Source organism: Seriola lalandi, unplaced genomic scaffold (genome assembly GCF_002814215.2).
Source record: "Seriola lalandi dorsalis isolate HSWRI2012SDOR001 ecotype SW California unplaced genomic scaffold, Sedor1 jcf7180002054588, whole genome shotgun sequence".
Taxonomy (NCBI): Eukaryota; Metazoa; Chordata; class Actinopteri; order Carangiformes; family Carangidae; genus Seriola; species Seriola lalandi.
In genome coordinates this window covers 131,663-145,531 of record NW_019525141.1, presented here as the reverse complement: position 1 = coordinate 145,531, position 13,869 = coordinate 131,663, and the positions used below count along the sequence as shown (strand labels likewise).

Sequence of the window (13,869 nt, the reverse complement as noted above, 5' to 3'; positions counted from 1 at the left end):
TATACTTCACCTGCTGCTCAACACTTAATTAACTGAACAACCTACTGATTGCTCGACAGAAATAAAACATCCAATTGACTAGCATTTGGAATTCAACAAAGGAATATGATTAGCTAATTTTGTCATTGACAAAATTGTTCTCATCACTTGACAGCTTAAGATCTGACTGGAGAACACACGACAGCAAACGGTACTGGTCAACAAAATGAACCTTTAAGGAGATAATTCTCATGTCATTTCACATGTATGATAAACTTCATAGTTCATTGATGTTTTATAGGTTGATCCCTCATTTAAAGACAGTAAGTATCCTGGAGTTTCCCTCACCATTAACTAAGCTGGCTTAACCACCATGCTGTCAGAGCCTTGATTGATAAGGCTGGTGTTACTCCAGTTATATTGGATCGTTATTCTCAAGAACTCCCAAAAAAAAGACCTAAGCTGACGATCACTCAGCACTTTCAGATTTTCCTCCTGTGTGTGGCAGCCGTCCCTGAGCCCGCTGATTCAGAGCCAGCAAAACAAAACTTGCATATGCACCTATCAAGCACTTTATCAGCAACGCCTGCACACCTACTCATTCATACAATTATCTGATCGGTCAATCACATGGCAGCAGTGCAGTGAATAAAGTCCTGTAGATACAGATTAAGGAGCTTCACCAAATGTTCACATCAAACATCAGAATAAGGAAAGAATGTGATCTCTGCGAGTTCGACTGTGGCGTGATTGCTGCTACCAGATGGGCTGGTTTGAGTGTTTCTGAATCTGCTGATCTCCTGGATTTTCACACACAACAGTCTCTAGAATTTACTGTGGGAGAAACAACAAAATCCCAGGAAAGCATGTCAGAACACACAACACACTGAACCTGGAGGTGGATTGTCGACAACAGCAAGAGACCGCATCAGGTTCCACCCCAGTCACCAAGAACAGAAACCTGAGGCTGCAGCGGACACAAGATCAGTTACCCACCTTGTAATGGCTAATTCCTGCATTATCATGCAGCAAAATATTTCTCAACATGAAATGAACATGACAGTGAGTTCAGTTTACTTCAGGTCAGTGACCTCCTCAGTCACCAGATCTGAATCCAATAGAAAACTTTTGGGATGTGGTCGAAGAGGAGATAAGCAGCGTGAATGTGCAGCTGAGAAATCTGCAAAAAATTATGTGAATGAGAATCTCACAGGAATCCAACATCTTGTGGAATCAATGACATGAAGAACTGTTCTAAGACAACTGTTTTGAAAGCAAAGGGAGGAACTTCTCAGTAATAGAATTTTATTTTCTTTAAATGCTCAGTATTTTCCAAAACAGCTAGCAACAACAGTTTGTATCCAACAGTCACTCAAACTGGAGGAAATAGTGCATTATCAATTCATTATTATTTTCAGCGGTGGATTAATCCACCTTTGGTCCCCCTGTGAGTATTTCTGTGAGTCAAAATAGAGAACACTGTGTGTGTGTGTGTGTGTGTGTGTGTGTGTTCATGGTAATGAACACAGGCCTCTTTAACATTAGCATACAGCAGGTCCAGGGTCCTGTCTCCTCTGCTTGTGCAACATATTTGTTACTGTCTGGGTTTAGTGAACGCACGTATGTTGTCAATTTAGGTGAAATGGTAAATGGACTGCATTTATATATAGCTTTTCTAATCTTGTCAACCACTCAAAGCGCGTTACACTACTAGTCACATCCACATGTTGACAGAGGTGGAGATGCAGTGCAAGGCGCTTGTCAGCCATTGGGAGAAACTGTCAAACTCTCAAGAACACTTCAGCACAGCGACAGAAGAGCCGGGGATCGAACAGTCAACCCTGCGGTCAGTAGACAACCACTCTGCCACCTGTGCCACCGCCTCACACTTGATGTGAGAACTCACTGGCACCGCCCACCCAAAATCATTCTTTTTCACATGTGCAAAGAAGCTGTTGCATTGTGGGGCCTGGCTATTGTCAATGTGAGCTCAAAATTTAAAGAGAATGATTGTGATGTCAGATATAGGAGCCATCACCAGTGTACCTTCATAATAAGTGAAGGTTCATAACATAACCAAAGATCTCTTATGTCAGCGTGAGAATGTGATTAACGAAGGTGCTCTGACATGTTCAACACTATCATTTATCATTCTAATGCAAGCGGAACCACCGCAGACACTCCAGACAGCTTTCTAATCAAAAGTGAACATCTGATTTTGTCTTTATACTGAACCGTACTGGTAACTACCACTTAGAGTAGAGAAAAGTGTTGCTTTGAACACAAGCGATTAATAAAATAACTAAGTCTGTGGGATGTGGAAAAAGTAGAGATTAGAACTTGAACCGCTCACAATATAAATTGGTCACAACTTATATTTATTCTTATTCTTCAGATGGACGGACAACCTGAAAACATAATTCCTCTGGCCGTCACCAGTGCTGAGGCATAACAAAAAAATCTGATTATCAAAATAATCTGGCAGAGCAGACATTACAGCTGGCGGGCCAGTTTTGGCCCACGGGTCGGCCGCTGCCAACCACTGACTGAAGGGTCGTGTGCAGACTCAGACAGAAGTCACAAAGAGATACCGTGAGGGAAAGTGGAGAAAACGCCAAAACGAAAATCTAAAGACGGAGCAGCGGAATCAAAACGCAGAGGGAACTGTAGAAGTTCTGAAGTGGAGGTTCTGCTGCAGGACGTGAGCCGCAAACAGGCGGTTAAGTGTTAATGTAGTGCTCATTTATTTTAAAAGACCGTAATGTTTTGTAATATAACAAAAGTTATTTTTAAGAAAATATTATAAATAACAAAAATATTATTGTCATTTGAATAATATAATATTACATAACTGTAGAACAGAGGTCACAACTTATATTTATTCTATTCTTCAGATGGACGGACAACGTGTCAGCACTCTCTGCTCTTAAGTGTGCGCATATTCTGTTCTCTACTTATGAAAAAATGCCAAATAAGAAAACATTGGTGAATGTCAGAATCGACGTAAAAAGTAAGTAAGTGGGTTTTAAGAAGAAATTTCTTCTTCAGAATGGAAGAAAACCCCTCCTACAGAAATGATCAGCTCCACCTCAAATTCGGTCAGTGCAATCTAAAGACCTTTGTGACGCCAAACTGGGAGTTTTCAGTGAATGGTGTGTCTGTGGCAAAGTTACATATTTCTGTGTTTGGCTGTGGAAGATGAAGTTGTTGTAACTCAAATATACTTTGTTCAATCTGCCCCAAACTTAACATGTTTGATAAGAGCATAGCCTGAACATATCTACATGCCCGTATTCAGCTGTGGTCATAGCGCCACGTACTGGCAAAAGAAAATGACATGTTTTATTCTTTGATGTACTCTTCCTAGCGGGTTGACCACATCCACCTCAAACGTGGCGAGACAAGCCTTCAGACCTTGATGATGATGATGGTGAAAATTGTTTTTAATGAATGGAAGAGCGGCAAATTCTGACATTAGAAACAGGGAGTTGTTATTGAGGGACTAGAGATGCTCGAAAACTCACAAACCCTGGCACATGCGACAGAAGGGGCTGAAATTGATATCTGATTTCTCAGGTTTGGCCGTGGCAAAATGGATCGATAGTGACCCCTACAAACCAGACCCGCTCGACGTGAACGACAATGTGAGGGCACGATCAATGCTGCGTACAGCTTTAATTTTCATTATTATTTGGTTTCTGTCCAACAACATTTAACTGATGAGGAGGGATTGATTGTGATTTTGTTGTTTTTCTCCTGACACAAATTTTGGTCGTAAGGGTAACAAGCTATCTGGGTTATCAATGTAAATTACTTATGTCTATATTTTTTTTAAAAGTGACAGGATTGGGATTACTCCCCTGTCTGGCGCCCAGCTCTTACTTTGACTGAATATTTCATACACCCACGCTGCATGGTGGTGCTATGGAGGTGGCTCTATTTAGAGCAAACACTGCACTGAAACCTGGATAAGTCCAAGCAAATATGTTGAGAGAAGGAAATAGAAAAGGCAGATGACTCACTGTATTGCACCATGTTGCTCAGTAATCTAACAGTGCAACACTGTTGAGATCTTGTAATTAAATATCATATGCAGACACAAAAACACAGATACAGAAGTTCTCCAAGATGCTGCCAAAATATCTGACCTTTGACACTGTGTGATGGAAGTGTGACACTGAGTAATTATCATTAAAAAAAGACAGTGCGTGGTTTATCATCATCATGTGGACTGTGTTGCAGTCCTGTCACAGAACAAACCAAAGCAGCGCACCACAGCCAGATAAGGAACTGCTGTGGTCAGCTCGAAAAAACAAACCTGCGAAACAGCTTGATAGCTTAATAAAGGCAGTGAGGTGAAGCAGAGAAATAATTCATAATATAAGAAAGCATGTATACTAGAAAGAACCTTCACGAACACAAAAAAATCACTGTGCAATGAATTCAAGACAAAAACACTTCATTAATAAGGTAGTGCAGAATGCATTCACTATAACTTTACTTAAGCATAGAGGACATGTGAGCCAGGTAATAGCTCACAATAACAGCTGACCCACTCCCCGCTTCTTCCCGTCTTTCCTGAAAGAGCTGTGACTTCGGTTGCTTAAAGGGTACATTCAAACTTTAGACCTTGGCCACAAGTCTTCAACTTGCAGCTTGATTGAACAGACTGTTTGTATTCACAGAATATGTACACTCTGATGAATACGTCCATCTGACACAGAGACACAGAGAGAGAGAGAGAGACGCTAATGCTAACTGCTAAGCTAAAGTCACTAATTGATCTGAACAGCATGTAAACAACTGCTGAATTAGTGAAAGTCACTAAAAGGAGCAGAGAGCTCTGGGTGCTGGAGCAGAACTACGGTAAGTTTAAATGTACAGCAGGTAGTTAAACACTGTGATGAAGAAAGGAAGCATTAGCTGTGATAAATAGAGCAGCAATACACACTTCTAGCATGAGAAACTCCTGCAACTGGAGATGAGCCACTACACTGACGTCAGCCTGTCTGTTACTGAAAAGACATTTTACTGCAGTAGAAGTAAAATCGCTGTGTAAAAATGTAACTGAACATGTCACCTCTTAAAAGGGGGACGGGAGAGGTAAAACATGTTACGAGGTGATGATAATTAATATATATATATATATATATATATAATATGAAATTATTACCAATTCATTCCAGTTAGGCTCTTTCCAGCCTGTGCATACACCTACTGTTATACACTCAGTGTTCACTTTATTAGGAACATCCAGCTAAAACTGATGTACATTAATACCTCTCTCTCTCCCTTCTCCTTCTCTATCTCCTTCCTGTTCCTCTCAGCAGGTCTTCCCGCCTCCAGAGCTGCAGCTGTAGAGTCTGGATCTGAGACTGCAAACCACCTACTGCCCCTTGATCCTGTTCAACACCTGCTGCTAAACCTGCTCAAATCTACTATAACTAATAATGATAATTATCAATGTCATTAGCTGTCATTACTACTTTATCAGTAGGAGCACTACAGTTGCCATTACATTACTATTGCTGTTACTGTCGCTATCACTATTATTAATATTGCTTTCATTGCAGGTTCTTCATCTTTTCCTCTGTGCTCTCTCTCTCTCTCTCTCTCTCACTCTCTCTCTCACTCTCTCCCTCTCTCTCCAACCCAACCGGTCGAGGCAGATGGCCCCGCCCACCCTGAGTCCAGTTCTGCTCGAGGTTTCTGCCTCTTAAAAGGAAGTCTTTCCTTTCCACTGTTGCCTAGTGCTGCTTTTGGTGAGAATTGTTGGGTCTCTGTAAATAATATTAAAAAGAGAAGGTCCAGACCTGCTCTATTTGGAAAGTGCCTTGAGATAAATGATGTTGTGAATTGGCGCTATACAAATAAAATTGACTTTACTTGACTTGACGAATACAACAGTTCTACAGTAAATCCTCCTTCATGAAGGTTATAATGTTCAATTTGTAATAAAATTCTTGTAGACAGTTGTTGATTATTATTATGGAGGATGTAGTGTGTGGAGCTGTGTTACATTGTACAGAGGTGTTTCTGTTATTTAGCTACTTTCACTGATATAAATGGGGTGGACAACATAAAAGAAACACCTGGACGCCAAGGTGAGTGTCCTTATACAGCAGTAGCTTTGTGATGGCATATCAGTTTCAAATATCAGTTATCGGTCTCCCTGTTTACCGATAATCAGTATCGGTATCAGCCCTGAAAAAAACATTTCAGTCGATCCCTACTTCATAGTTGTTTCTTCCATTTTTGTTGACCATCTCTGTGTCACAGAGGAAGAGCTCAGGATATACTACTAGCAGATAAAGGACTGGAAACATATATACAGTGACACTGAACACTAAGGCTATGTGCAAATAAAAACACTAGGATTCCAATCATTGTGTCTTTAAACAGGTAATGAAGCCAGAACAGGAAGAGCAGACACTTCCAAGTTAATAGCACTCCTTCTATCATGAGTTCTCTCTTTGAAAACCTCTGTAAATCCGTTGCAGCAGTAGTTGACTGTGAAAGTGTTGACCTAGTAAAGTTACACTTGTGAATTATAATAGACAGAATTGTGACTGATGCAGAATATTTGATGAAATGGCCTCCAATAAGTGTTACGATCCAGTCCACTTGGGGGTGCTAGAGAACATGCATGTGCAGAAGAGGAAACCTGGGGGGAGGGGCAGCAGCTTTTGTTGAACTTTTTTTTGGAAACATGATAGATCTCATAGCGTGTGTGTGTGTGTGTGTGTGTGTGTGTGTGTGTGTGTGATAGAGTGCTAGAGTGTGGATGTACCTGTGTTCGTAGAATCTCTCCTTTGGTTAGCTGCATGTCTCCAGTGAGTTCTTTAACGGTGATTCCCAGTGGCTCCAATCGCTTACTGAAGTAATTAGTCATCTCTGCTGCCAAGGCCTTCATTGGAGCTACATATACAATCTACACAGAGAGAGAGAGAGAAAGAGAGAGAGAGAAATTAATAAGACAAACAGAGAGGGGTAGAGTGAGGAAGGTAGAAGTTGGGGATGGGGGTTGGGGTAGAGGGGGATACAGGAGAGAGACACTGGAAGGACACTGTAGTGATAAATGAGAAAACAGAGGGAGGATCATTTGTTCCCTGGCAACCAGTACAAATCACGATTTATTGAAAACATGATGTCAGACATTTGCCTGGCTAAAGTTTAATGGTGATGTATGAAAAGTACCTATTGTCATTGGCTGGCACTGCGCAGCATTATGTGTGTGCATGTGTGTGTAAGTCTGCATGTGAGAGAACAAAGACTTTTGGCTGTCTGAGTTATTTATCTGAGTGTGTGTAAGGATCTGACCTTATAGCTTTACTAACAGACCGACCAATATTATTAGAGTAAACTGTCAATAGTTGAGTTTTTATGCATTTATTTAAAGTTCTATTTTACAATCATTCCAAACTTGGAGGAGAAGTTTACCAGATTGCTGTTCCAGCAGTTCATGCTCATGGTGTTTTTTTTACTGAAGGATCTATCTCCATACAAATGACTTCTGGATTCAAAACACAGATTTTTGCCAAAAGGTGAAAAGTTTCCACCCTCAGCCTACAATGAGCCTACAATTAAACTAGCGACGCATTTTAAATATTTTATAATTAGCTGAACAGCTCTGCATTAAAGCCCCTCAAAACCTAATTTCTCAACCAGTTTCTTACTAAGTGTGATGGGGTGCTACATAAGCACAATATAATATTGTTGGAACTTGTCACTGTCAATTGAATCTGATCAATCTACCCACAGAGTGCTAATGAACGCCTAATAAAACCCAAGAATGTTACTTTAATTAACTCTGAGTGTTGCTCATTTAATCAGGAATATTAGATACCATAGAGAAACCAAGTTTTCAAGAAGCTTTAAGAAAATACTGTATGACCCAACTTTCTTTTGATGGTTTCCTATAATATGTTTTTTTTCTTATAGTGTTCTGTGGTGTTTTTTTTAAACATCAATGGAGAAAGAAGAGGTTCATGTGTTGTGGAAGGAGGGTTTGGTACTCAGCATCTCTTCATCTCCAGCATGAACATAACACAGTTCAAATAAAGCTCTGAACCACCATAGCAGCGCTTCAGATGTGTGGTGTACCTGGAAAATGCTGTTGAGGCAGACACCACATGTTTTTTGCCTGATGGTGTCATGCTGAGTGGCTCCAGCTCCTGGTGTGTGTTTGATTTTTCTTCATTTTTCTTCACTTTATTTTTTATTTCCGTGTTTGTGTTAATTTGGCAATGTGTGTAAATGGCTACTTTTTGTTTTCCATTTTTTTTGGTGGTTTCCCTGTTAATTTCTACACTCTGTAACGGGGGGCCATGTTGAGAGGAGTGAGGGCATTGTTTTCTCATGGGACCAGCTGATCGCATTGAGTAAACCAGTGCTACTGAAATCCCAGAGGAGCTGCAGAGGAGACGTCGGGGTTGCAGAGCTGGAGCTAAGCGCAGAGCGTATAAGAGGAAGTATAAACCTTCTGTTCCAGCGATCATCATGGGGAATGTGGGGTCCTTGGGCAATAAGATGGATGAGCTTGGTGCGCTGATCAAGAACCAGAGGGAATACCAGGACTGTAGCATTCTGTGTTTCACAGAGACATGGCTGCTCCCGGAACACAGTGCGGCTGTACCTAGTTTCAGGACTGTTCGGGTGGACAGGGACTTTTTATAGGACAGTAAAAAAAAGGCAGGAACAATTGCATTGTTTGTAGGGTTGTGCTGATGGACGCTGATATCGGTGATAAACGATCATCAGAACAACCGCCGATTGCTCATGCCTTTGCAAATGTCAAGGCGATATTTAACTTGTTTTCCCATTCATCTAGGATATTATTATTTGGAGTATTAAAAGCCCTAAGGATGCTGGGAGGTGTGCGTCGCCTAGACAGACATACCCATAAAACAGTAGATCAAGAACAGCTCCACAACTATCAGGTCAATATGCAAGAGCTTGGTCACTATGGATAGGTAAGACCTCAGAGAATTTATTCCTAGTTTCAGTAACATTGTGACTGTTACTATCGCAGTGGATAACACTCTGATAGCAATGATCTTATGCACAGAGATGCCACTGATTTCATTCAACAACTTCATGGCTACAACTGTATCAATGTTGGCAAAAATACCACAAAGCACACAAATTCCACGAAGGTTTTAGTAGGGATGGGGACTCTCCATTTGGACACTTAGATAGCCAAGGTACCCAGTGCGCCAAACGGGTTTTTAACCTCTTGAAATGAAATCTGGCTACGAAATACCAATGATTTCCACTACAGGAGGCTGTGCGCACACAATACAACCCTTAGCCACTTCATTTACCCTGTACATCATCAGATTCAATTGTGCACAACCATTGTGTGTAAAAAACAATTAAATCGTATAATTTTGTCTCCACTTTTCCTCTGAATCTCTTCCAAGACATCTAAATTGCAATATTATGTTGATTTTACTTTGTAGACATTGTTATAGTGAAAAATAAACATAAAACATACCATATACAAAGCTCAACTGGCCATGCGTCATGTGTAAAATCCCAATCTGGGTTGAAAGTCTCTTGTACTTACGCATGGGTGTAGTATCAAGTCCCATAGGAGTGTGACATACCGTTCGAAACCTCACGAGATGTCGAAAACAATAGCGCTGTCTTTTTAAACGGCTGTATCACCAAACCCGTGCTAGATGGCAACAAAAGATCATGTATGAAATTCAGGCTTTGGGCTCAGTCTCTGTTATCCAGGCTCCCATCTTGGCCGACTTGACTGGGAAATGGTATGGGTATGGGTATAGACTCAAAATTACCAAGAAAAGGTAAGGAAATATTATTTGTAGTTTTTGATTAGAACCTCTTCGGGATATGATGGAACATTTAGTCATAAACCCAAAATGTGGACTGTAAACTGAGAAGTTTGGTCCTGTGTTTGCTTTGGGGCTGGCATGGTCAGCTCAGGCTATGCTATGCTATGCTATGCTATCAATAGAATAGCAAGCAAATAGAGTAGCTTCTCTAGTTTCATACGACACCCAGCACAGTGGGGTGGAGAGAGCGGATTACATGTACTGTCGCGTTTCAGTTTACATTGATAGGTTAGTTATTTTGAAACAGAAATATTGAAATTATTTTATTGCCAAACAAATATTCTAAACCCTCTTGGACTGTTGTTCAATCAACTTTCTGCAGCCAATTATTTATCGCACTGTTCTGTCGGACCCGGTACTGGGCCCAGCGAGCTTAAGAGCTTCATATTAAATTTAATTTGCCTGCCACAATGTTTAACATATATAACCACATATAACCATGATTGCAATACATGTGCACACACACATTGTAATAAAGCTGCTTGTTGTGTGTAGGAGCAGCTGTGATTTAAGAGCAGAGGAGATGACAGACAGACAGAACACATCATTTAGTTCAGTTTCTGATCCTGCTGCTTTTTATGGCGGTAAATAGAACGTCTGAAGTCAATGAGGGAGAGAAGCAATAAAACGCAACACACTCGCTTTTTTGGTCACTCTTCTTCCTCTCTCGCTCATAGGGTAATAATCGGACTAAGGTTAAGATCACACAACCCTAATTGTTTGTGAATGAAAAGGGGTGCAATCTCAGACATGTTAATGTGAAAGAATGTTGATGCAGAGGTACCATGTGACACCATTCACTCCACTGTTGCAAGACTGCATGATTAGCATCCTAATGCTTTTGTAGCCATTACAGGGAACTGGATAATGTCCCGCTGGACAAAACATTGCCAACATTTTCCAGTAAGTTAACCGCCTCACTATAAAATGCTAAAGCTAAGCATAACCCCAGATCTGATCACAACCTGGTCCTGACACCAGAAAGTATGTTCCTCTGGTTCAATGGCAGCCTGTATCCAATATGACTGTTAAGAGGTGGACTCAGGGGGCTAGGGAAGCACTGCAGGACTGCTTTTAGGAACGGCTGTGGCTCAGGACGTAGAGTGGGTCGTCCACTAATTAGAAGGTCGGTGGTTCGATACCCAGCTCCTTTAGGCCGCATATTCATAGGCAAGATACTGAACCCCACATTGCTCCTGATGGCTGTTCCATTAGTGTATGACTGTGTGTATGAGTGTGATATATGAATGTGAGTAAATGGGTGAATTGAATTGGGTCAGTAAGACTAGAAAAACGCTATAAGCAATTTATCATTTACGATTTGAGTCTACAGACTCCAGACCACAGACTGTGTGCTTTGTGAGCAACACGGGGAGGACATCAACAGCATGACAGACGTGTATGCTGCTGCCCGAACAACAAGTACTTTGAAGAAAGTACTTTGTAATAAGAAGAAGAGTTTGGAGACAGGTCAGGTCTGGAGACAGGGGAGAACTGAGGAGGGTACTGCCTGACCCAACAGGGAATCTGTGGAAGTGGAAGGTCTCCTACAACAACACGAGGGATGTGTTGGCCGGAATGACGGAACTCACTGGGTTCAAGGTGAGGGACAGACGGCCACAGGGCAGGCTGGAGAGAGCAAATGAGTTTGTTTGTTCAGCAGCTCTCTTCTCCACCACACACCACTCCCAGGCCTCCACACACTCCCACTGCCCATGGAGCTCTGTGGAACAAAGCCCTCCACCCTTGACAAGCACCCTGACTGTGACTATTGGGCAGGTTAGGAGACAGCCTGGAGAGACTCCACCAAGTCAAAGCTGCAGGCCCTATCGGTATCAACCCCAGGGTTCTGTGGACCTGTACCAGCCAGCTGTCTGCTATCCTGAGTCACCTCTTCAAGATGAGCCTGAACCAGGAGAAGATACCAGTGCTGAGGACAACCCCCTGCCTGTCTCCTGTTCCCAAGAACGATCGACCAGCTGCCCTCACATCTCCTTTCATTAAGGTGCAGGAGAAGATGGTCTTCGACCCTCCGCAGTTTGCTTACCAACATCATCTGAGAGTGGATGATAGCATCACCTACCAGCTGCAGCAAGCCCACTCAAACTTGATCGCATTCTTTGATTCTCCAGTGCATTCAACACCATCCGCCACTGATACTGAGAAAAAGCTGCAAACAATGGGGGTTGACATATCCACCATTTCCTGGATCACCAACAACCTGACAGACAGCAGTTTGTCCCACTGGGCAAAGCTCTGTCTGATTGGGTGATGAGTAGTACACAAGCATCACCTTGAATACCTCAGACTTTCAGTGTAACTCTGGCTTATGCCACTTGTAGAATGACTCAGTGGTTGGGTGTGTAAGTGATGGGCCAGAGGAGGAGTAGAAAGAACTGGTAGATGATTTTGTGGGGTGATCTGGAAGGACTCCTCTGTTTATGAACGAGGCCAAGACCAGAGAGATTGTGATCGACTTCAGAAGGAAGGACCACTACACAACCGCTGTATATTCTGGGGAAGGATGTCGATGTGGTGGGGGACCACGTACCTGGACATCTACACTGACAACAGACTGAACTGTAGTCTGCTGGGGGAGCAGCATCAGAAGCGGCTATACAACAGACTGAATAAATTGATCAGGAAGGCTGGCTCCGTAACTGGCTGCAAACCAGACAGCTTTGAAGTTGTGGTGAATAGTCCTGAAGACCTCTGCAGCTTCTGGACAGGCAGCAGAGCACTTTTTCTAACAGACTGTTACAGCTCAAGGACAGCTCTTTAGACTTGTCCACCTCTTTTTGACCCCGAACTCTCAGAACTGTCAGCATCATAGCTTCCTCTTCAGCTAAATCTGCTCTGTACAATTTTGCACATTATGTTCTGTAATTTTTTTTTTTTTCACAGCTGGTGTACGACTGTGGAAAAATGAAAGGTGCATTGTTGATCATTCATTGTTTTAGACTTTAGTGTTCAAAATTTTAGTCAGTGTTTCAACCAGGGTAGGAATTTGCCCCTCCCCCCGGCCGTGATGCCCTGAAAAACATTGTATGGCCCACGGCCACCTTGGCCTTTGTGGCCATGCTACTGTCAACTAAGTAGTTAACTGTCTGCTCTGGTCACCAGCAACACTGCGTGCTCTCTCTCTCTCTCTCTCTCTCTCTCTCTCTCTCTCTCTCTCTCCCTCTCTCCATACACAACCTGATCTATTCCTGAAAGGAGCTGCTCTCCTCCTGTAACAATATTCTGTCTCAAACTTCTCTAACTCACTGCAGATCTCAGACAGAGATGATAAGTCAGTGTAATTTGCTCGCTTTGTTTACTTGTTACTGCTGCCTCTTAATGCTTAATACACAAGTTTAGTTTCCACACACATCTGTGCATGTGTATAATGCTGTAATATCATAACAGGCTGCTGTCCTCTCAGCTGCTTCTTACAGGACATGGTCACGCCCACGAAAATCAAAGGAACAATAGAAACAAAAGCTGCTAGTCAAGCTAGCTTTCAGAGTCAATACCCTGCTGCCACCACAAGAGGGCAGTAAATGACGTGATGAATGCAAACAGGCATGAGATCCTTAATGGGACAGAACGCTATTCTGAGATCATGAGGAGAGAGATCACTTCCACCTTAGCATCTTTCTAACTGGTGTCCAATTTACCTTCTAACTGGTCAAGTACCGTACTGACACCACTGAGTAAAATATTTGAACTTTACTGGGCAAAATGATTTATGCGAGTTTGACACTTGAAGAATGACATTCATCTACTGAAAGTGATAACTTCTGAAATTAAATAAATTTACATTTATATTTAAAATTATATTAAAAAGTAAATTATTTATTATTTTCATGTCATTTGTGTTATTTTCTTGTTTTTTTTAGTTATTTATTTGTAGGCGTCAAATCACTCAATGGCTCCTGAAATTACGAAATTCCTGGCCTTGGTTCAACGCTATAGAATAGTTCATATAACCATAAGAAAAGGAATAAAAACAAACTATTACTGCCCCCCATTGAGTTTAAATAACAAA

The 13,869-nt window shown here is 41.8% G+C and overlaps 1 protein-coding gene across 1 annotated transcript in view; it reads right to left on the bottom strand.

The window, feature by feature from the left end:
- ascc3 (activating signal cointegrator 1 complex subunit 3) overlaps positions 1-13,869 on the bottom strand; it is a 162,747-nt gene that overhangs the window by 83,533 nt on the left and 65,345 nt on the right. The window contains exon 10 of the mRNA XM_023419007.2: positions 6,770-6,910. Within this exon, the coding sequence (XP_023274775.1) occupies positions 6,770-6,910 (141 nt within the window). The remainder of the gene's footprint in view (positions 1-6,769; positions 6,911-13,869) is intronic.